General features: G+C 41.5%; 1 protein-coding gene across 1 annotated transcript in view; it reads left to right on the top strand.

Moving 5' to 3' along the window:
• Window positions 1-23,465: 23,465 nt before the first annotated feature.
• The window catches only part of LOC120531773 (sodium-driven chloride bicarbonate exchanger-like), a 337,177-nt gene continuing 335,760 nt past the window's right edge, over window positions 23,466-24,882 (top strand). Inside the window, 1 exon segment of the mRNA XM_039757493.1 lies at window positions 23,466-23,946. Within this exon segment, the coding sequence (XP_039613427.1) occupies window positions 23,899-23,946 (48 nt within the window). The 5' untranslated portion in view covers window positions 23,466-23,898.

Here is a 24,882-nt window from a genome sequence, read left to right on the forward strand (position 1 = left end):
TAGTGTAGTAAAGGCAATTACATGAAAGTTCAGTGTCTCTTAATGACTCACCAGTCAGGGCATACCAACTACCCATGGGAGTGGGACAGCAGAGCCAAGAACTAACATCGAGTTTACAAGGAATAGCCAGCTAGAAAAAAGAGAAAGCTTGGAGCCAAACACATCATCAGACCTGGCTTGGTGGAGCCAGATCAAGTGCTCCTACCACCTCTTCATATTCCGCTTGGTAAAATGAGGACGTTAATCAAAGTCCTATCAAAAGATGGAGCCCATTTAATGTATTTGTGCAGAAAGTTTCGGGGTTCACCTGAGACTAAATTGAACAAAGGCATTTTTGCTGAGCATGATATTGAAAAACTGGCCAGAGGTGGAGAATTTGATTTGGGTGTCATTCTAAGAAGTAATTGCTTATGTTTTTTGGTAACAATAAAGATCCAAAGTGTGAAGAAATTGTGAAAAATGCATTAGTTAAATTTAAGGAATTAAGTTAAAATTTTTAACTTTAAAAATTAATAAACAAACCGGTATTGCTCACTAAGCGGAGGCAAGGTACAGTCCAAAATGTGACCAAAGACAGACTGATTTGAATGGAAGCTGGTGCGTGAGTAAGGAGGGCCCTGCCCGGCTCTCCACTCCTGACGTCTCACTTCTCCTTCCCCTTGGCCCGCAGCCTCTGTCTTGGATTAGCGCTAATATATCACTCCTGAAAGCGAACTATGATACGAAGCCCGATGACAGAAGTCATAAAAACAATCAGAATGCTCAAGCAAATAATAGAAAAAAAAACTGATCTAAATCCGTAAAGTAGTTCTCTCTTTCGCTAGCTTAGCTGGAGGCAAGGTATGTTCTGAGGCTGGCGTGTGAGTTAGGAGGGCCCTGCCCGGCTCCCCATTCCTGACATCACACTTCCCACTCCCCTCAGCCCACAGCCTCTGTGTCAAATTAGTGCAAATGAATCACTCCTGTAGGCAAACTATGATACTAAGCACGATGACAGAAGTTGAATGTTCAAGTAAATTATTGAAAAAACCTGATCTAAATCTGTAGTAGTTCTCTTGTGACATACAGACAGACAGACAGATGTTGGATTTTATATATAGATAGATAGATATGTTTAAAATCTTGAATTGACTAAATATTTTCAGGTGTTAAAAATAATATTGTATACATGAATAAGTTGTGTAAGTTGTTAAATTTTAATTAAATTATGTTTCAGTTTTGTAGGTAAATGTGATGTGACGAAAAACATTCTAATTATATTTTTTCTGTGTTCATGAATGCAAATAAAAATAATTATGCAGACCTGTGATTAAACTCTGCGTGTAGTGTTTTTATTCTTTAAGGACTTCTTTTTGATTCTGAATCTCTTGATAGATTTGACCGTGACGTCTGACTAACCTGATCATCGGTATGTATCTGCCTTCATTCTGGTGTGTCATCCTTAAACCCCAATTTTGATCTAACCCTTTTTGTTTTTGATTTGATCTCCTGCTCATTTCTTTCTCATGTTTAGCCACCTGGCACTCTTATGCTTTTGTCAAATCATAACACTGAGTGTGCCCTACAAAGGACGGATGACCAACGTGAGGCTGGTCTTTGTCTTGTGCCTGAGTCTGAATTGGATAGATGGATTGACCAGATGTAATCTCATATTTGTTGGGACTTTTTAAGACCTTTCTAGCCTTACACATTAAATTTCAGATGTCATAATGAAAAACAAACAAATGAACTGTTCAATTGTGAGAAATGTTTAAAACAACATTCTCGGGGTTGCTGATACAAAAATGTGATGAACCTTGTGTGTTCAAATCTAGTATAGCAGATGGTCTACTATGCAGGCTAAGGGTACTGGGAAGACATACATCCATTTATCCATTTCCAAAGCCACTTAATCGATGGATGGACATGGAACTGGAGCATGCCTGTGTAGTTCTGCAAAAGGCTGGGGCTTACTTAATTACTACTTTTGGTGGTCCATCAACAATGAGATGGTGAATTTGTCCATGCACTCCTCCATGATGTTAAGGAATGTGGTTGAACAAGCCAGTATGACTGCCACACATTCTCTGACAAAAGAGACACTGAAATGTCAGGTTGTGACGATGCAGGTTCTGGCTCCACACTCCCATCTGATTTTGGGAACCCTTGAACCCAACACCGTCGATAACGTAACCGAGTCAGCTAGTCAGTGGAGGCAATAAACATCTGAGCAAGGGGATGGTTGAAAAAAGTGCATCAGTGCTTTTATTAAAACAGTCAAACAAAACAGGTGTTCCAATAAATAGTGCAGTTCATTCAAAAGTTCATTAAACAAATAATCCATTAAAAGAACGTGGAGGTTAAAATAGAAAAAAAACAATCCTTTAAAACGAGAGGTTTAAAATGATCAGGAAGCAGTCTTAAAACAACAACAAATCCGGTGCTCTTCTATGTTAGCGTCTCACCTGCTTCTCCATATTGGGCTTTGCAGCAGGTGAGACGCTCTCTGCAGCTGCCCTCCTGTAACACTCACACGAGACTGGAGACCTCCTGATCCCTGGCTTCAGTTGGCACTCATCCCAGTCTCGGAGAACTTGGTTTCCCACAACGGCCAGGTCGCCCACGTTGGGGATTCCAGCACCAAGTCTCCCGACTTCCGCTGCCTTTCCATGGCACCTCTGCGGCCAGTCGTCTTCCCTTGGTCACTCCCGCTACCTGATCGCTCAGCGGGAGCGACATCCAACTCAACCGCCTGGGTGTAGGCCCAACACCCCAGGCCCTCGCAGCTGCCCATGAGCGCTCATTCGCTCGCTCGTCTGCTCGCTCTTTGCGGCTCGCTCTCTCTCACCGACCTGCTTCCTCGATCGCTCCCAGTAACCTCCATCCTCTTTCCTTATCTTGTTCTTTTTTTTCCCCCTTCCAAAACCGACTCCCGCTTCTTTTTAAAATGACGAGGGCCACAGCAGCTGCAGCATTAGCCACGGGACAATCACGAATGTGGGCAGTTCCTCACCTGTGCACTAGGTGAGAAACGCCCACCCTACGGATCGCGCCGCGGCCCACTATGGCCCAACGTCCCCTCGCTAAGCCGCGATCACTTATTTAAAACGAATGGCTTTTGCTCAACGAGCTGTGGACCCATAACACCACACAGGTTCATCAGAGGATTTAAATGTTGCTTGTGAATGTATCCATGATTCATCTCATAAAGTTGTGTTCTTATGGTTTCAAAATACATTATGTCATTTTCACAGAGAGTTTTCCAGATTTTACAGTCTGCTATGAGTTTCTCCCATTCTTTTGATGAGATGTTACACAACCTCATAGAGCTCTTCAAATAATCTTTAGTGTCTGACCAATGGATAATCATTACACCATACTTTGAGATCCTGTTCTTTGGAGGATCTCAGTATGGAGGACTTTCTCTCGCCACGTGATCCCCAGAACCTTTTGGAAGCAGCAACCATGGCAAGCTTCAAGATGTTTAATGTGATGGCAATAAAGTGTCCAAGTCTCAGAGGCATACAGCAAACTGGAGAGAAACACACTTCATGGTATCAGCAGTCTTGGTGGACAAACAGACCTTAATTTGAAAATACCCGCTGTCAAAAACAACTGAAAGGAGGAAGAGACAAACTTGAGTTTATTTTGAATCTTGTTGTCAGTAGTCTATTTGCATTGATGATACTTCCAAGGTAGGTGAAACCATAGACGTTATCAAGCACTCCATTGTCCACATTGATGGCAGGTAGAAAGAAGGCCAGGAGTTTTTGAAGCTAGTAACTGTTTTTCAACAGCTCATTTCTAATCCAAGAAAACAATATTGAGAATCCATAGAAGAAATGATACTCTGCAGGGAATCATCAGCATACTGAAGCTCAAACATGGTCAGAACAGAGCTCTTGGGTTTTGTCTTTGGACACTGAAGGTGAAAAAGGTTGCCATCCAGTTGGTATCAGATTCAAAACCATTCCTTCTTTTTACATTTCTGGATAAAAAAAAGATAGAGACTGAAAATAACTGAAGCTAGCACACAGTGCTGTTTCAATCCAACTTCAATTCAAAGAAAATCTATCAGAAGAATTCCCTCCTATTGATACTCTTGCCTACTCAACCTCATGGAAATGCTCCAGAATATAGCCACAAAGGTTTATGGACATCCACATCTGTCAAGGATATCCCATAGAAGATCTCTGTTCATTGTGCACCTCTTTGTCAATCAATAAAAGCTAGGCAGAGATCTTTCTGCTCCTCTCTGCATTTCTCAAGGAGCAATCAAGTGGCAAAAATCAGATTGTCTGTACTCCGATCCTGGTAAAAGCCATGCTGGGGGTCAGGAAGGATTTCCTGGCATGGAGGTCAGAGTCCAAATTTCTGCAAACCAGAGACAGGAAATTGTGCACTCTCAGAAGGAGACAACTTTCAGTCTGAATTGGTCGCATTTTGTAGGCAAGGCAGGTGCTAAATGAAGTGTCAGTCCTTCATTACAGGTGCTAGCTAACCAAACAGGACATGAATGAAATGGGGGAGGAAAACTAACCAGCCACTCTGAAGGAAAGGCACAATGGATTTGTGCCACTTTTTAAAAAAAGAGAACATTTAGTAGTGTACACGATGAGTAAAAATGTATCATTTATTAGCTGAAAAGCCTGTCAATTGGTAACTAGCAGTGAAGCAGAAGATTACAGCTGAGGAGAAGGGCTGCCTGTGGAGAAACCTTCAGGAGGCCTGTGTCTGCTCGGAAATGAATGGAGAGAGCCTTTGCTTCTTGTTGTGTCACACCATGTTCTTTTTCATCTTCATCTTTGCAATACAGGTCCTCACTACATACGATCTTTTCAATAAGGATGACGCATTTCCCAAAATAATGCACAAAGACTGTACTGAGATTCACACTGTAAAAACCTGCAATGCAAACTTCAACCCTTCATGTCATCATTAACACGAGCCTTCTTATTCTAAGGTTTATCACCTCTATTAAAACACTAATGTAGTGTGGGTGAATTTCAGCTTCAGACTGTCTCACAGAGCGCAGTTTGAATGCCAGCCTGTTACTTGGGAGGGCTTTCTTCATTATATATAATTGCTTTCTCCTGTAGGCATTAAATCAGCAGTATAAAATCTCCTTAAAAATGGCTGATTTGTTTCCCCCGCAATTAATTAAATTTGATTTTCATTTTAATGAATTCAAATTACAGAAGTATGAGTGTAGCCTTTTACCTGACAATTAAATGAGACATGATTCATTTTACTTGATTTCATTCTTCGTACTGCTCTTACATCTCAAAAGTAAACACATAAAATAAAGCCATAATTGTTATCAGAGAATTTTATGCAGGTGGTCTAAAATGTTTACAGAAATCCATCACCTATCTGTCCATCTATGCTTCTACTAAATATCAACGTTTGTGTTAATCCATTTCAAAAAGCCTCTTCTATTAAGCTTTCAATGTGGGCAGTGGGACCTTGTGGTAAGCACAAGATATCCAATTGTGACTCTCTCTGGAACCCCCATGGAAATAACTGGATTACAGTCTCTATCTGAAAGTGGCATTGAGATGGTGGTCACTATCCAAAGGTGCTATATGACTCTTACATAGCACTAGTCATATTAATCTTTATGTCTTTTAGACTTTCTTTTCTATCTATCTATCTATCTATCTATCTATCTATCTATCTATCTATCTATCTATCTATCTATCATATAGTGCCTTTCACATATCTATCTATCTATCTATCTATCTATCTATCTATCTATCTATCTATCTATCTATTTATCTATCTATCTATCTATCTATCTATCTATCTATCTATCTATCTATCTATCTATCTATCTATCTATCTATCATATAGCGCCTTTCCTATCTATCTATCTATCTATCTATAATATAGTACCCTATCTATCTATCTATCTATCTATCTATCTATCTATCTATCTATCTATCTATCTATCTATCTATCTATCTATCTATCTATCTATCTATCTATCTATCTATCATATAGCGCCTTTCCTATCTATCTATCTATCTATCTATCTATCTATCTATCTATCTATCTATCTATCATTGACTGTAAGAGAATACTACTGGAGTGAGTCTTAATGTTAGCAGTAATGTTTCCGGTAGCAAAATGCATTGAGCACCTGCCCATTTGGAACTGACTGCTCAGTTGGTGATGGCATCATTTGTGTAGACAGTGGCAGACAGGGTACTATTGGAGCACGTGCATGTGTGTTCAGAGCAAAGACTGGCAATTCCAAAGTTGTAGGTGGCTTTGAACAAAGCATTGCAGTGAATGCCATAGTAGTAGGCGTAGTAAATTCAGGGTCAGCTGTCCTACTTAGGTTTTCACATACAACAATGTTTCAGTGTTTGGCCACCACCTAAAAACACATTCACCCAGTGAAGGTCTTGTGCTTTGCTGAAAAACGTTCAAGACAGGGACTCACAGAAGCTGGGATGACTTGTGCAGAGTGGCACAAGGGCAGAGGATGTGCATCAGCACACAGACATTACTGTGCCAGTTGACGACACAACTGATTTCAGTTTTTGTTCAGTAGAAACACTTAGTGATGGAGGCTTGGGAAAAGATCACTTGTTCTCATGAATCCAAATCTGTACTGGATCGTGTCTTCTAGAGGATAACTCCACATGTCCATGGATCCAATGTGCTGGATGTTACTAACACAGACTCTTATTCATGGTCATTGAAAGAGAGTAGGACATTTCATGGTCTTAGTAGAACAAAGTATGAATGTCAGAGGATATCTGAAAATCAAATCTTCAGTGGTAATCAAGGCAGTAGACCAGCCATCTTTGAGTGTTGTTCCATCAGGCTAATACTTCATGGTACACAGCTAAAAATATCCTGATATGACAACAGAAACATAACAGTGAATTGTAGCCAATATGTTGGCCTCCTTGAGGCATCAGTGGTCAAGCCAGCCAGTGAATCAGTGGGTTGAAATGATGGAGTAGACGTCCACCACATCTGCAACAATTTTATGGCACATTGGAGTCGTCAGGGGACAATATTTTGATGTCATTAAAAAAGTTAGAGTGTCCATTAGCTAATAAATGCAGACTGCTCTGAGATTAAAAGGTGGACCATCTCATTATAAGTTGGCCTCTTCTTCAATGGTTTTGAGTCCAAGGTCATTTTGAAAGTAGAACAGAATCTAATAGGTGGCAAAGTAGATTATTGCTCATGTCATAGCCTAAAAGTTAGGCATGTCTATGAGAACTGAATTAAAATTATACTTAACTGCATATTGGAATTAGCTGAAGCCATGCTGGAATTAACCCATCAGGAGAATACTGGCTAAAATAAGAAAGATTATAAATGAGCAGATAAAGGGTTGGGGAACCCCTATTTAATATCCAAAATCCACTGAAAAAGGGGGAAAAGATAAAGCAGACAGCCAATAAATGCTGTTGGGCAAGCGTCTCTAGCTGAGAGTGCCATCCTGATCAGAAGCTGGTCCAAGAACAAATGCTGACTTCTGGTGATTTTCCAGGTTTGTATACTATTGGCATCTGGTTTGTGACATTGTGATGTAGCTGTGGTTTCTCCTCCACTTAGGATGAAACAAACATGTGGTCACTCCATCCTCAATCCTCCATCTTTGCTTCTTATTACCAGAGATACTAAAGCACTCCTGATGCTCATGCGATTGACAGACCGAACAGGAAGAATGAGTAGCAAATGTGACTTAATTTAATACAGGCCAGCACACAGCTCCCTTCACTCTCCATCCGTCCACAGCAATCCCTACAAATCTCTACCTCTCAAGTCAGGTCAGGTCAGGTTTGGGGAGCATGCACTGGTACAGCATGGTGCCGCACACACCATGTGACAAAACAGCTCAGGATCCCAGATAGAAACCCCCCAGGCAGAAACGCAGTCCAGTCCCATCCTCCGGAAGTGACCCTCTATCTACCATAGCCAGGTGTTACATGGGCATCACCTTGGCCTGGTCCAGCCATTCAGGTTGTCAACAGTGAGGATCCTGTGAGCCGGATCACCCTTGGGGAATCGCACCACATGGCCATAGTGCCGTAACTGATGCTCCCCCACAATGCAGGTAATATGCCTTATTCAGGACTGCATGAGCAACCGCTCATTCGACATAAAGTCAAACCAACGGTACCCAAGGATACTCTGAAGAGACACAGTACAGAAGGAACCCAGTCTTCATCTCAAATCACTGGATAGCATCCATGTCTCGCAACCATATAGCAAGACAGGAAGCACCAGGACTCTAAAGATTTGGACCTTCGTCCTTTTGCGTAGATGTCAGGAGCACCACACACCCCTTTCCAGCAACCTCATGACCCTCCATGCTCTGTATCTCACATGGCAAAAACTAAGCATCCATGCTAAACCAGTCACAGACAGTCAAAACACTGTGGGGCATGAGTACACCCTCTGTCCAATAAGGGAAGCACAGAGAAGGGAGACACATGACACATCAGTAAATAAACTCAATCGCTCAAAGGAAACACTCAAAACTTTACCACAAGTACGTCAGCCTATCCAAATGACACTACGTCTCTGGCACAATGCAACGTCTGACAGAGAAGGCAGTAATGAGGCCACAGCACGCAGTTTTGTAAATGAATGAACTACTTAGCTTGGCACATTTACCCTTCTCAATTTAGGCACATTTTCTTAATACTCTCATTCACAAGTTCCTGTGTATACCCTGTGACAATTATCAGGGACAATCATCTGGGGACAATTTAGAAAAAAAGTGTTAGTAATTGAGAACATTACAGTCAATGACAAATGTAAGCAGGACATTTTTTTTCATATTCTTGAAATGCTGCTTTAGCAACGGTAATGTGCAAGAACAAAAAAGCAAAATAATAAGTAGCATCTTTCATACTATCAAAGTGTTTAATTTTTCAAAACCTTTTATCCAAAGTGACTTTAAAATCAGCACTTTCTATATTTTTGCAGATTGGGAGGTTAGGACTGAACTGACATCCCGTGCTGTCTTATTCATTATGCCGTTTGGCCGTCTTGGTACAATACAAATAGCAGTATTTATCACAGAGATGTGAGCTGATAAGAAACAATCCTCTGCACATGCTTTGTACACATTTTTCTTTCATTTTATTGTAATGGAGTAGGCCCCAGTGGGAATAAGAAGCTAAAGAAATGCAAACATATCTAAAGGGACTTTTTATTAAATCAAAAGACATGGAACCAAGAATAACATGAAGGAACATAAAATGGCATAACCAGTCCTGCTGCCCCATTGGGCAAGGCTATGTCCACACTGCTAAAGGTTTCATTTAAACATATTGTTTTTAAATGAAAACAATGTCTGTCCACACTGGCACTTTCACATGGTTTACAAATGCATCACCATCCACACTAAAATGACCAAAAACCAATATAACATACTGTAGATGTTTGAATACACTGGATGGGTGAGTATCAGAAGAAATGTCCTTGAAGCAGCGGTGATGTCACCAGCCATTGGGTTTATCACCAGCTGTAGCAGCTGATAAATGACTTGCTTTCTGCACATGTATGCAGCATTCAAGCTGTACAAAATGTAGTTTAGATGCCTACAGGAAATGAGCACTTTGGAATGCCACTCTTGTACGCCTGCTATATAGGAATATGGTTTTCTTCAGGGAAGGGTCATCCAACAGGAAATTAGACTTTGTAATAAGCAGGAACCAATCAGGGAAGGGCTACCTGATAAGCAGGAACCAATCAGAGTGCAATTAACATCTGTGTTTTCAAAAATTGGAGTTTGTGCCCATTCCAAGTAACAATGCTGAGGCTGCAGTTTCAGAACTATATGGCTCTGGAGAGCGTTTTCAAAAATGTCCATATTCGGGGGGTCAAAACACCAGTGTAGTTTGGATGAAATGAAGAAATTAAACTAATTTCTGTGTTTTTAAATGAAAACGTAAGGGTGTGGATGGGGCCTAAGACTTTCCTGTCTGTGTGGTGGGGTGGTTTTGTTATGGGCTGGAGTTAGGACCATAGTAGAAAGATTGTGATGCTCCTCTGGTCTGTCACAAACTGGCATCACCCCCCAATATGAGGCTGCGGCTAACCGAGAGCCAGAAACAGCGAATCTGGGTTTAAAGTAGAAAATGCCTTTGACAGATCTATCATATTTATGATGTCTCCCAAGGTGAAAGGAAGTGCAAAAAATAAAACTTTGGCTTGAGGAGACAAACAAACCAAGAAATATTTAGAAATGAGAAGTTGTTTCAAAAATGGAAAAGTAACAAGAAATGCTCTGAAGTGAAAAAGTAGCCTGAAAAGAGCAATTCATAGCAAACAATTCTCAATACACCATCTACAAAGAAAATCCGGAAACCAGACCAGCATTAATCAAAACCTCAGAAATTCCATAAGAAGAACAACACTCAGAAAAAAAAACTCCTTCATAACCATAATGCAACACTCCTGAGCTCTCCTTCTCCCTAGTCTCAGGGGGCCAGATGTGATTCTCAGAATCCACGTATGAGATAATGAGATAACTCATTAAAGATTTTGTAGTGAATAGCAGCGATGCTGACAAAGCTCCGCCCACGTGATTTTGTCCTAAAAACCTGTCCACTAATTTCCTCCAATCTGAGCAGTTTGATTAGTCAAGGTGGAACTGAAAGCACAAATGAAGTAAATTGAAAAAGAAACTGAACAAAGGCTTTGTCACTAATAGAAAATATAAAACTACAATTACTGCTTTTAGTTAAAGAGCTCAGTAAAACAAGTTAACTGAATCTAAATGATTGATTTCTATATTGTTCTGCCATTTTGGCTATTGCTTCAGTCCATAGTATAACAACAGCAACTAGTCTTCAGACAGATACTGTGGTTTATATATATATATATATATATATATATATATATATATATATATATATATATACAGTAATCCTCGCTATATCGTTCTTGACTTTCATGTTTCACTCTATCGGGATTTTAAATGTAAGCACATCTAAATATATATCACAGATTTTTCGCTGGTTCGTGGATTTCTGCAGACAGTGGGTCTTTTAATTTATGCTACACGCTTCCTCAGTTTGTTTGCCCTGTTGATTTCATACAAGGGACGCTATTGGCGGATGGCTTAGAAGCTACCCAATCAGAGCATGTATTACATATTAACTAAAACTCCTCAATGCTATAAGATATGCATCCCGCGCAGAGCTTGATTGTTTGCTTGTCTCTGCCTCTCTCTCACCCTCTCTGACATTCTCTGCGCCTGACGGAGGGGCTGTTTGCTTAAAAGATACTGACGCTCCTCTAAAAAAATGCCGCTTTATTGCGGTGCTCGGCATATTTAAAAGCACAAAAGCACACGTATTGATTTTTTGATTGTTGCTTTAATCTCTCTCTCTCTCTGACGTTCTCTGCGCCTGACGGAGGAGATGTGAGCAGAGGGGCTGTTTGCACAGTGGCTGTTTGCTTAGAAGATACTGACGCTCCTCTAAAAAATGCCACGGCAAACTTAAAAGCACAAGTATTGATTTTTTGATTGTTTGCTTTTCTTTGCGAGCGCTCTCTCTCTCCCTCTCTGAAATTCTCTGCTCCTAAAGAGAAGATCTGTTTGCATTCTTTTAATTGTGAGAAAGAACTGTCATCTCTGTCTTGTCATGGAGGACAGTTTAAACTTTTGACTAAAGGGTGTTATTTCATGTCTAGAGGGCTCTAATAATGGTAACAGTTTGGGAGAGTTTCTAAGGGCTTAAAATATATAAAAATAACTACACAAACGTATGGTTTCTACTTCGCGGATTTTTCGTCTATCGCGGGGGGTTCTGGAATGCAACCCCCGCGATCGAGGAGGGATTACTGTATACATATATATACAGGGTGGGCCATTTATATGGATACACCTTAATAAAATGGGAATGGTTGGTGATATTAACTTCCTGTTTGTGGCACATTAGTATATGTGAGGGGGGAAACTTTTCAAGATGGGTGGTGACCATGGTGGCCATTTGGAAGTCGGCCATTTTGGATCCAACTTTTGTTTTTTCAATAGGAAGAGGGTCATGTGACACATCAAACTTATTGGGAATTTCACAAGTAAAACAATGGTGTGTTTTTAACGTAACTTTATTCTTTCATGAGTTATTTACAAGTTTCTGACCACTTATAAAATGTGTTCAATGTGCTGCCCATTGTGTTGGATTGTCAATGCAACCCTCTTCTCCCACTCTTCACACACTGATAGCAACACCGCAGGAGAAATGCTAGCACAGGCTTCCAGTATCCGTAGTTTCAGGTGCTGCACATTTCGTATCTTCACAGCATAGACAATTGCCTTCAGATGACCCCAAAGATAAAAGTCTAAGGGGGTCAGATCGGGAGACCTTGGGGGCCATTCAACTGGCCCACGATGACCAATCCACTTTCCAGGAAACTGTTCATCTAGGAATGCTCGGACCTGACACCCATAATGTGGTGGTGCACCATCTTGCTGGAAAAACTCAGGGAACGTGCCAGCTTCAGTGCATAAAGAGGGAAACACATCATCATGTAGCAATTTCGCATATCCAGTGGCCTTGAGGTTTCCATTGATGAAGAATGGCCCCACTATCTTTGTACCCCATATACCACACCATACCATCAATTTTTTGTTCCAACAGTCTTGGAGGGATCTATCCAATGTGGGTTAGTGTCAGACCAATAGCGGTGGTTTTGTTTGTTAACTTCACCATTCACATAAAAGTTTGCCTCATCACTGAACAAAATCTTCTGCGTAAACTGAGGGTCCTGTTCCAATTTTTGTTTTGCCCATTCTGCAAATTCAGTGCGCCGATCTGGGTCATCCTCGTTGAGATGCTGCAGTAGCTGGAGTTTGTAAGGGTGCCATTTGTGAGTAGCTAATATCCGCCGAAGGGATGTTCGACTAATGCCACTCTCCAGTGACATGCGGCAAGTGCTACGCTGTGGGCTCTTGCTGAATGAAGCTAGGACAGCCACTGATGTTTCTTCATTAGTGACAGTTTTCATGCGTCCACATTTTGGCAAATCCAACACTGAACCAGTTTCACGAAACTTAGCAAGCAGTTTGCTAACTGTAGCATGGGAGATGGGTGGTCTCGTAGGGTGTCTTGCATTGAAATCTGCTGCAATGACCCGGTTACTGCGTTCACCAGACATCAACACAATTTCTATCCGCTCCTCATGTGTTAACCTCTGCGACATGTCAATGGCTGTAAACAAAGAGAAACTTGTAAATAACTCATGAAAGAATAAAGTTACGTTAAAACCAAGCACACCATTGTTTTTCTTGTGAAATTCCCAATAAGTTTGATGTGTCACATGACCCTCTTCCTATTGAAAAAACAAAAGTTGGATCCAAAATGGCCTACTTCCAAATGGCCACCATGGTCACCACCCATCTTGAAAAGTTTCCCCCCTCACATATACTAATATGCCACAAACAGGAAGTTAATATCACCAACCATTCCCATTTTATTAAGGTGTATCCATATAAATGGCCCACCCTGTATATTGTGGAGCACCAAGGGGGTGTACCAGCCACCCTACTTGACACAGACAGGCAGACACAAGCTCCCCTTCCCTTTTGCTCCCCAATACACTGCACAGTACAGTACACCAGTAGCACAACACAGTCCTTTCTTCCTTTCACTGCCACCTCCACTCCTCTCCCAACAAGTTTAATCCACCTCCTTCCGACTCTGGCTCCTCAAATGGAGTGAGGTGGCCCCTTTTTTCGGGGATCTGGAAATGTTCCAGGTGCTCTCAGATCCTTTTCCAGCAGCACTTCTGCCACACCTGGAAGTACTGCAACCCAGTGTTCTGGAATTGTCCAGGTATTCCCTGGCGGTGTCCTTGCTGTGAACCAGGGGGGTTGCCCTCTCGTGGTCCGAAGGAGGTATTGCCCTGAATATGCCCTCTTCCCTGGTCCTTCCATCACAGGGGCATCCCAGCCATCTGCCACAATATATATATATATATATATATATATATATATATATATATATATATATATATATATATATATATATATATATATATATATATATCTATATAAAATAAAAGGCAAAGCCCTCACTGACTCACTGACTCATCACTAATTCTCCAACTTCCCATGTAGGTAGAAGGCTGAAATTTGGCAGGTTTATTCCTTACAGCTTACTTACAAAAGTTAAGCAGGTTTCATTTTGAAATTCTACACGTAACGGTCATAACAGTCGACAACGTCCGCCATGTTGAACTTTCTTATTTATGGCCCCATCTTCACGAAATTTGGTAGGCAGCTTCACTGCGCTAACCAAAACTAATGTAATGCACTTATTTCGGTGGTATGATGCCACTGTCACCCGCCATATTGAACTTTTCAACGGTCTTTGTTACTTATGGGCCCATCTTCAAGAAATTTGGTATGCGGGTTCCCAACGCTAACTAAATCCTACTTACGTACATATATACGTCCATAGCCTGCAGCTCGGTCACCATGTGAGGCGGCATTGGGTCCCCCATCCCAACGCCTCCCACGTTCTTGGCTGCCTGCCTATATAAGGCCATCCGTTGCTCCGGTCTCTACATTCCCTTCCTTGCTTCGCTACGGGATTCACGTCTCCCTGCTGATAACTACAGCCTTTTTATTTAATCCACAGCTTCTCTGCTGTTTTATTGTTTGTTTATTATGATTATAGTTATTGTGTAGGTATTTTAGACTTACTTTACATTGTTCAGGTACCCATTTCCTTTATCGTTCCAACCTGCAAAGCCTCTTACGTTGAGCCACGGCATGTGGTTTGTTTATTTGACAGCATGTAGATCGGGATAATTACATTCATGGCATTCGTAGTCTGAATCACAATCTGATTGTATGGGTGGTTACCTACCAGGTAACACTTGTGGTTGGTCTGCAAATTGGCAAACATCCACGACGGTGCCCTCTTTCAGTTGCAAGAAGCAGATCATAGAATATTGCAAAGTTTTACTGTCAAATAATGCAAAGAATACACGACACTTGTTTCGCCCTAATTCTGGGCTCATCAGGCATACACACTCACTGCACCTCCTCTCAGGAATCGAACCTCGGATGCCACAAGCGTTACCTGGTAAGTAATCACCCATACAATCAGATTGTGATTCAGACTACGAATGACATGAATATATATACAGTATACTACAGTATATACACTGTGGTGGGCTGGCGCCCTGCCCGGGGTTTGTGTCCCGCCTTGCGCCCTGTGTTGGCTGGGATTGGCTCCAGCAGACCCCCGTGACCCTGTAGTTAGGATATAGCCAGTTGGATAATGGATGGATGGATATATACAGCATATACTACTTGTTAAAATGCTTTGACTATATTTTGGGATGAGATGTTTCCATTTACAAATATACAGTACAGTTAATTCACTTTAGTTATTCGTGTAGACTGTGCAGCCTCATCCATGGACTGTGGTAATGTTCGGCACATTAACTTTTTCCAGTGTACTGTGTACTGAATTTGCTTCTCCAGTGCCTCTTCATTATCAATCGTGAAAAGACTGCTTAACTGGAGCTCTTTTGACCTCCTTTTTACTTGGTGTTATGGCACACCATTTAGTATGGATAGATATTGTATAGTTGTTATTCAACAATATAACTGACCATTTTTTGTACCTCACATTGATCCTGACTGCACCGTCTTAATTGTGAATGATATTAACCATATACAATGGTGTGAAAAACTATTTGCCCCCTTCCTGATTTCTTATTCTTTTGCATGTTTGTCACACAAAATGTTTCTGATCATCAAACACATTTAACCATTAGTCAAATATAACACAAGTAAACACAAAATGCAGTTTTTAAATGATGGTTTTTATTATTTAGGAGAAAAAATCCAAACCTACATGGCCCTTGTGAAAAAGTAATTGCCCCTGAACCTAATAACTGGTTGGGCCACCCTTAGCAGCAATAACTGCAATCAAGCGTTTGCACTTTTACAGCTCTGGAGGAATTTTGGCTCATCTTTGCAGAATTGTTGTAATTCAGCTTTATTTGAGGGTTTTCTAGCATGAACCGCCTTTTTAAGGTCATGCCATAGCATCTCAATTGGATTCAGGTCAGGACTTTGACTAGGCCACTCCAAAGTCTTCATTTTGTTTTTCTTCAGCCATTCAGAGGTGGATTTGCTGGTGTGTTTTGGGTCATTGTCCTGTTGCAGCACCCAAGATTTCAGCTTGAGTTCAACAGATGGCGGACATTCTCCTTCAGGATTTTTGGTAGACAGTAGAATTCATGGTTCCATCTATCACAGCAAGCCTTCCAGGTCCTGACCAAAACAACCCCAGACCATCACACTACCACCACCATATTTTACTGTTGGTATGATGTTCTTTTTCTGAAATGCTGTGTTCCTTTTATGCCAGATGTAACGGACATTTGCCTTTCAACTTTTGTCTCATCAGTCCACAAGGTATTTTCCCAAAAGTCTTGGCAATCATTGAGATGTTTCCAAAACTGAGATAGCCCTAATGTTCTTTTGCTTAACAGTGGTTTGAAATCTGCCATGCAGGCCGTTTTGCAGTCTCTTTCTTATGGTGGAGTCGTGAACACTGACCTTAATTGAGGCAAGTGAGGCCTGCAGTACCTCTCGGATGAGTCGCCTCTGCACACCACTGTTCCATGTTTTTGCCATTTCTGGATAATGGCTCTCACTGTGGTTCGCTGGAGTCCCAAAGCTTTAGAAATGGCTTTATAACCTTTACCAGACTGATAGATCTCAATTACTTCTGTTCTCATTTGTTCCTGAATTTCTTTGGATCTTGGCATGATGTCTAGCTTTTGAGGTGCTTTTGGTCTACTTCTCTGTGTCAGGCAGCTCCTATTTAAGTGATTTCTTGATTGAATTAGATGTAGGTTTGGATTTTTCTCCCCTAAATAATAAAAACCATCATTTAAAAACAGCATTTTGTGTTTACTTGTGTTATATTTGACTAATGGTTAAATGTGTTTGATGATCAGAAACATTTTGTGTGACAAACATGCAAAAGAATAAGAAATCAGGAAGGGGGCAAATAGTTTTTCACACCACTGTACAGTTTGAGGCAGTGCATCTTTCTCCTTTATTACATTCAGAGATTTGCTTGAATGATAAAGTATAATCTAGATTTGCAGAAAGATGTTTCCCTTTGTAAAGAGGAGACAAAACAATATCAGAGTTGGGGCACCACCTTGGTGACTCTGTGTAATTACTAACATTCTAAACACAAAATAGACGCAACAAGTTGTGGACAAGAACTAATTCAAAATAGATGAAGGGGCCATTGAAAGGGAATGGCAGGAAGGGGCAGGTCCAAGAGGCCGAATTAAGGAAGTGACATAAGTTGTGGAATGGCTGTCTATCTTCTATTCTGCAGAGAGAGGAAGAGGGAAGGTATTAGAACACAGTGCCAACCCCTGGTTCGGTGGGTTATTACCATCATGAGAGACCTTCAGCTGTATCCTATGTGCACGTGCTTGACACCTTGTAAAAGATTTTGTCTGTTTATAACACACGGTGTAATCTCTGCACAAACAACACATGTTAGTCTATTTCACAGGAGTCTTTTTGGGAGGTTTTGTGGCAATGGAAGCTTAATCCAGTATAACCACAGACTTGATATTGGTTGGATGACACTGAACAGAGCACCATTGCTCTTTGTTGTTTAAATCACCATTCCTCCTTTGAGTTCTACCTTCATGAGACATTGGAATGGTTTGGAAATGTGACACTTAGTGAACCATTTGATTGTTCACACACAACATTTAGGCAGAATTCACTTAATGTTGTCTCCAGATGTATATATTATATGACTGGTTCAGCGAGACTAAATCACCATGTTTCTTAAATAATCAGAGGAGTGGTGATGTCAGGGTGGCCCTGCCTCCTTGGCTAACCACTCACAAAATATAAGGAACATAGAAGAATACATAACATATAGAAACACAACAGTTATAAATTAAACAGCCATCCATCCATTATCCAACCTGCTATATCCTAACTACAGATTCACGGGGGTCTGCTGGAACCAATCCCAGCCAACACAGGGCGCAAGGCAGGAAACAAACCCTGGGCAGGGCTCCAGCCCACCACAGTAAATTAAACATAATCAGAAAAAATAGTCAAATAGTGTTGTACATAAAAGAGAACAAGAAACAGAACTAATGGAATATTGAAAGTTAATAAACAACAAGCAAGACATTACCTACACCAAACATAAACCTAATCAAGGGCTATACCCCTGGTTGAACCGTAACATCACCCACCTAATTCCTCACTTAATGCCCTGTTGTAACTATCTGCCTCATATTGTAAACATTGCCTTTGAATCATTTCTAGAATTAGGGGTTTCCAACTTAACACAATGCAGCGACAAGGCCACAGCAGTGTTCAATGGCTCCTAATGTACCTGCACCCTTGCATGGCCTATTATTTGGGTAATGGCTCAACCACTCAGAACTGCCAGAATAACTTCTGTCAGCTTGCAGTTTGGAGAATGTACTTTAGCTTTCCTGGATACTCCCCAATGTGTGTGCATGACTGAATGTAAAATCAGCCATTACGTCAAATCCAGGCCTTGTTGAGGGGCATCTACTTTCATTCTCCTAATGTATGTCAACACATTTTGCTACACTCTATCATTCAGTTTAGTGGTTAGTTACTGGTGATCTCCCTTTCTTGGTCACTAATATGTCATAAGACTAAGATTTTGGACTGTAGGTTACAAGCTCGCTAAGTTATTCAGTACCTCAATGGACGATTAGAGGAGATGTGCCAGCATGCTGTGCACCCAACAGCATTGCTCTTCATATCAACTTCTATTGATTGGCTTTCTCTGTCCAGCAGTGTTTTGGGAAGATGTTGAACTGTCAACCTCAAGGCCACTGTTTAAAACCCTGCGACTAACTGATGGGATCACTAATAGGGATCATCTACCAACTTGTACTGAGCCCCATTGTTGAACTCCATGATCCATGTCAGTTACTGATGATCTTCATTTTCTAGTTGACAGTGTGTTATAAAAAACAAGGCGCTAGTGTATAAACAACAACGTGCCTGAATAGCTCCTCATCTAAGCAGTCCATAGGATTTTCTAAGCTTGAATTGTGCATCTGTGCTGCTCTCTGCCTTTCAGAAAGATGCTAGTGATCTCCCTTTAAAGTAGTATAGTCAGTTAGCCTTACCACAAAACTAACTCAATGCATGCACTATAAACTAAATAAGTTCAGTTGTATGGCTTTCTGGAATGATATTCATTGCAGAAAGGTGCTATTAAATTTTTACATTTTCTTCTTCTCTTTCTCTCTCTTTCGTATTTATTAATTGGTGTGTTTTTGTTCTCTATGCTGAAAAATGACACTAACATTTCATTCCCTCATAAAGGATACCACGTTCAAGATCACTACACATAAAACATTTACTTCTTATATGATATATCTATGGCCTTTACAAAATGGTTTTAATAGAAAGGAGATTTGTGACACTGGAATCCTATCTATCTTTGGCCCCTGTTCTGTATCCAATGACCAGTTTCAGCTCTCTGTGACCCTTTAATGAATAGAGAACTTTTGGGAAATGGATGAGCGGATGGCTGTATGATGGGTGACCTGTGGCACTGCAGCCTTAGATATTCCTATATAACTCTATTTAATACTCCCAGAAGAAAAAGCCCTGACCTTTAGTCATTTTTTAAAAGGTCCTTTGTAACATGTCAGATTTGAACAATATATTGAGAGGATGCCTTTCAGTGACAATTACCCATGAATTCTTGATGCACAATTTTCTAAATCAATGTGCCGCCAACCAGGGTTATTCTGGATGTCACTCTGACCTAAAACAATATGTTTCCAGAATTAAAATATATACAAGGCAATGGCTTTTATATTCATATAAAAAAGGGAAGAAGTACAAAGGCAGAGAAAATCCACATACAATAGGCGGTGAAATTGACATCACCTCTTTGTCAGGGGCTATGACACCATATTGTCACTGAGGATGCCTGCCTGTTCCCCCAGCAGTTTTTCTAGCCCACATGTATGCCATATTGTATATACTTGCAAATGTAAATTTCTATATAATTTTGTGTATATATACAGTATATATATTGTGGCGAGTGGCTCGGGGTGGTACCCAGCCGGGACGCCCAGGAGGACCAGAGGAGGGCTTACCCTGGTGGCTTTGGGGACCACGGCAACAGAGCTTGGAACTCAACCCTATAGGGGCCCATGGTCACCGCCAGGGGGCGCCCCGATGCCTGTGGAGCCCTGACCCTCAGCACTTCTGCCACACCCGGAAGTGCTGGGGGGAAGAGGACCGGAGACACCCAGAGTGCTTCCGGGTGCACAGCCGGCACTTCTGCCACACCTAGGAGGGCCGGCAGAAGATCATTGGGAGGCACCTGGAGCACATCCAGGTGAGCATAAAAAGGGCTGCCTCCATCCATTCGATGGCTGGAGTCAGGTGGAAGAGGACGAACCTTGGAGGAGAGGAGAGGAGAGGAGTGGAGGCAGTCAGGAGAAGAGAAAGCATTGTGTAAGGGCCTGGACTTAAGGGTGATTGGTGCTGCGGCACTGGGTTGTGTGCTTCACTGTTGTGTAAATATTGTAAATAAACGTGTGTGGGTTGAAATCAACGATGTCTACCTGCCTGTGTCCGGGCTGTTCCCCACAATATATATATATATATATATAGTCAAGCTCTTTCCAGATATGTGATACCACCCTGGACAGAGAGGGGGCTTTTACAGAATGCACTGAACAGACACACTCGTATATATCTACTCTATATATAAAATCCTAAGCCTAAAAGTGCAATGATTTTGTGCAATAATTTTATGTGACGTGTTATGTCACGTTTTTAATCAGGCTTTCAGAATTTATCAAACTCTAATGTGACGTTGTTAAATTTTCAGATTCTTATTCTGTTTTTAAATTATAAACTAGAAAATATCAAGAACTCATGTCCCGCGAGATGAGACTTTGTGCCAAGAGATAACCACACCCGGGGCCGGAAATAAAATACAAAGAGTAGGACAGCTGCTTTACAGTCTTTTAAATGTTCGAGGCACCTTCTGAGATGCAGATCACGCGGCACGGCGGAAGCAGCAAGCCAGCAGCTGATTAAGCAAAGAGGAGGTTAAAAAAAAAAAACTGTATTTGTTTAACATTGTATCACCGTTTAAGAGGGGGTTTCAGAGGAGCGACCGCATCTCCTTGGGGTGTGTTCAGCCCCTCTCGTCATAATGTGAGTGGCAGAGACGTGAAGTGGCTGGTGTCTAGCGCAGGCCAGAGCCCAAATAACAAATAAGGGCGAAACACGTGTTGCATACTCTTTGCATTATATGACAGTAAACTATGTAACATTCCATGAATATATATATATATATATATATATATATATAGTGGAAACGACCCGGACACAGAAAGGCGGACATGTTGTAATTCACCACCACACGTTTATTTGCACAATTATTTACAAAGGATATGGTCACACAGACCCAGTCCAAAGTGCACAAACCCCAATAATCACACTCTGTCCTGGCCACAAATGCCTTCTTCGGGCTGCCTCCACACCTCTTCTGCCTTGTCCTCCTTCCACCCAACTCTAGCGCTGAATGAATGGAGACGGCCCCTTTTAAACAGTCCTCGGATGAGCCCCAGGTGTTCACGGCATTCCTCCTCTGGCCACGCCCCAGCGTGGCGGAAGTGCCGGCTGTCCTCCCAGCAGCTCTCCGGGTGCCATCCTAAATTTTCCCCTCAACACTTCCTGGTGTGGCAGAAGTGCTGGGGTAACAAGGCCCCAAGGCATTGGGGTGCCTCCTGGCGGTGACCACGGGCCCCTACAGGGTGGAGCTTCCATGCCCTGTACCCGTGGCCCCCAAAGCAACCAGGAAGGCGGCCCCCACATGATCCAGGGTGGGCTCTGACCCTCTTCCGGTCCCTCATGGCGTCCCGGCCGGGTCGTTGCCCCTGGCATCCCTGACAATATATATATATATATATATACATATATATATATATATATAAAACTATGTAAATATAGGCCTCATAGAGAACTTTCAGTCTCAGCATGGTGATAGTACTGTACACACTTTAACAACAAAGTTTTTGATTTTTAATAAATTTGCAAACCTCTTGGACAACATCTTTTACATCTTGTCATGGGTTTATTACCTGTAGAAAAATGGCGAATTTATAATTTAAAATTAACTTTAGTATGCAATAAAGTATGCAAAAAGTAAAGAGGTCTAAAGACTTTTCTAAATCCATTCTATAATGTTATTTGGTGTACAGAGTGCTGTAGGATAGTCCCAGGCAGGTTGTTCTACTTGCCTGAAGTAAAGTCATCCCTGATGGAGGATCACAGGAATCGTGGGAAAGAGGGGTCCTTTCATCGGATTAGCGCTATTTCAGCTGTGGAATGGCCAAATGGGGGAGGCAGCTTGATGAATGAGGTCTCCAGGACTCTAAACAAATCCAAATCATATTATGTGATATCATCTACTGTTAAACTCTACTCCGGACTTCTAAAATTTTTATTTTTATACTGTATTGAGGATTTGTTCTGTTCTGTGTATTGTATTGTATTGACCCCCTTCTTTTTGACACCCACTGCACGCCCAGCCTACCTGGAAAGGGGTCTTTCTTTGAACTGCATTTCCTGAGGTTTCTTCCATTTTTTCCCTACTGGGGTTTTTTATTTGGGAGTTTTTTTTTTATCTTCTTAAAGAATCAAGGCTGGGGGGGGCTATCAAGAGGCAGGGTCTGTTAAAGCCCCTCAGCCCCCCTCACTTGTGTGATTTTGGGCTCTACAAAAAATAAATTGTATTGTATTGTATTGTTACAGTCCCAGAAGGACACGTGTTAATGTCTCTATCTCATTTCCACACCTATACAGCAATCCAATTGCGTAAAACAATATTCTGCATAATGTAATATCCCAAATCCTGTTTAATACAGTTTAAGGAAGTTTGAAACAGGAAATTAAACTGGCAGCATTGTGTAAAGGCAAGAACAAACCATGGATAGCTCATTAATCTATCTCATGGCACACATACACACACACATCCAGAGCAAACATGCAGGCATTTAGAGATGGAGAACAAGAGTACCTCAAGCGGAACCCACTTGGACACAGACGTGAACACAACGTTTAGACCTGTGAGGCACCAGCACTAACTACTGAGCCACAATGCCATCCAAAAACATATTCTAAACAAATAAAATTATATGTAACTATAGACTTCTTGAATGAAACTCCAGTGGAATATTTCGATATTTGTTGGCTTTACAAAACACGTTTAACTATTTCTTTGCTATAGAAAAACACCATGCTAAATAGATTTTTGGTTACACAGCTTTGATGTTAATATATGTATATCAAATAGTTCAGTTGCACTAGCAAATACTCAAGTAGAGATGTCCAAAAACAGTACCTTAACCCAGTCAGAGATTTTATTTAAGAATTTGTGCACAATTATTTTTTGTGCCTTGTTTTGCTCTTCTCCGTTATATCCTGGTTGTTCTGCTGTTCGTTATCGTTATGATTTAGTCACTTCTGTGTTAATTGATATATTCCGATATTTTTGTATTTGTGTAGCCCTCTGAAAGGAAATAGTAAGGTATATGTTGATATCAAGCCCGTTTTATCACCGGCTGCACTTGAGGACGACATAGGCGGTGGACAGGCGAACTGTCGTAGGAGCCGACCAGTCGATTTGTGAGCGGAGGCGCGAGAACCGAAGACAGTGAGAGAGAGAGAGAGAGAGAGAGAAAGAGCGGCGGAGAGCTTGTGCGCGTGTGCGCGCCAGTCAGGAATTTCCTTCTCCTCCTGAGACACCTGACAAGAATACTAAGGAGAGCGCCGGTGCCGCTATATACTTAGGTGCAGACAGAGAGAAAGTAACAGGCAACATAGCTTTCTCAAACATGGACATTAAGGACCAAGGAGCGCAAATGGAGCCGCTGCTTCCCACGGTGAGACATTTTATTGAGAATGCCGCTCATTTCTTAGCTCGAGCTATTTTTCATTATTATTTTGTTTCTATTTGTGATGCTTTTGCGCTTTGTGATGATTCAGTACGCAGTGTTGTACTGGGGATGGGATGCGTGATTTATTTGCATTTTTCAATGGAATTAAATAAAATGCGACCTTTCCATCACCACCATTATCATCCTCGTCATTTCAGTTTGACTCGGAACATCTTCGTCTTTGTCATGCTTGTGAAGATTTTGAATAAAGAATGCACACGCGGACCATCATCGCCTGCACGAACTCGTCGTGGCATCTTGATTGACATCACCTGGCATTACGCGAAACGCGTTTCATTTCCACTAGGATAGTTTCAGACTGATAACAGAAAAAAAGAAACATAGCAAGACACTGCACTCCTGAGATCCCCCGTGTGCTCTGTTTACAAATGCGCTCCATTGGAAGACTATGTGTTGTTCCTGCGCACTGCTGCAGTCACGATCATCAATCGCATAGGTGTGCGCCGCGCCGCTCCGCTTCATCACGCGTCCAGCAGACGGTCCAACAGACAGACAGACGAAGGGCGTCAGAACATCCGCTTCCTCGCTTTCCCATTCCTCTCTCATGTATTTGTTAATTCGTTCATTCCGATTTGGTCATCTCACTAGCTGCATTTCCCTGCACTATCCTGACCAGTCCTTTTACAATTTAAAAATTGAATATATAAAAGGGAAAAAAGGCACTCTAGTCTAGGCAGTGGGCAGCATTTAAAAAAAAAAGGCGGAGGAGATGGAAAAAAATGAAATGACAGCATCTTAGGCAGCACCCAGATAGAGAGAGAGAGAAAAAAGAAAGAAAATTTAAGGCAAATCCATTCACAGTTGATATACTTCTGCCCAAGGCTCGGACACGTCATAATGCGGTAAATGAAGAGCGAGCTA

This window comes from Polypterus senegalus, chromosome 6 (genome assembly GCF_016835505.1).
Source record: "Polypterus senegalus isolate Bchr_013 chromosome 6, ASM1683550v1, whole genome shotgun sequence".
Lineage (NCBI taxonomy): Eukaryota > Metazoa > Chordata > Cladistia > Polypteriformes > Polypteridae > Polypterus > Polypterus senegalus.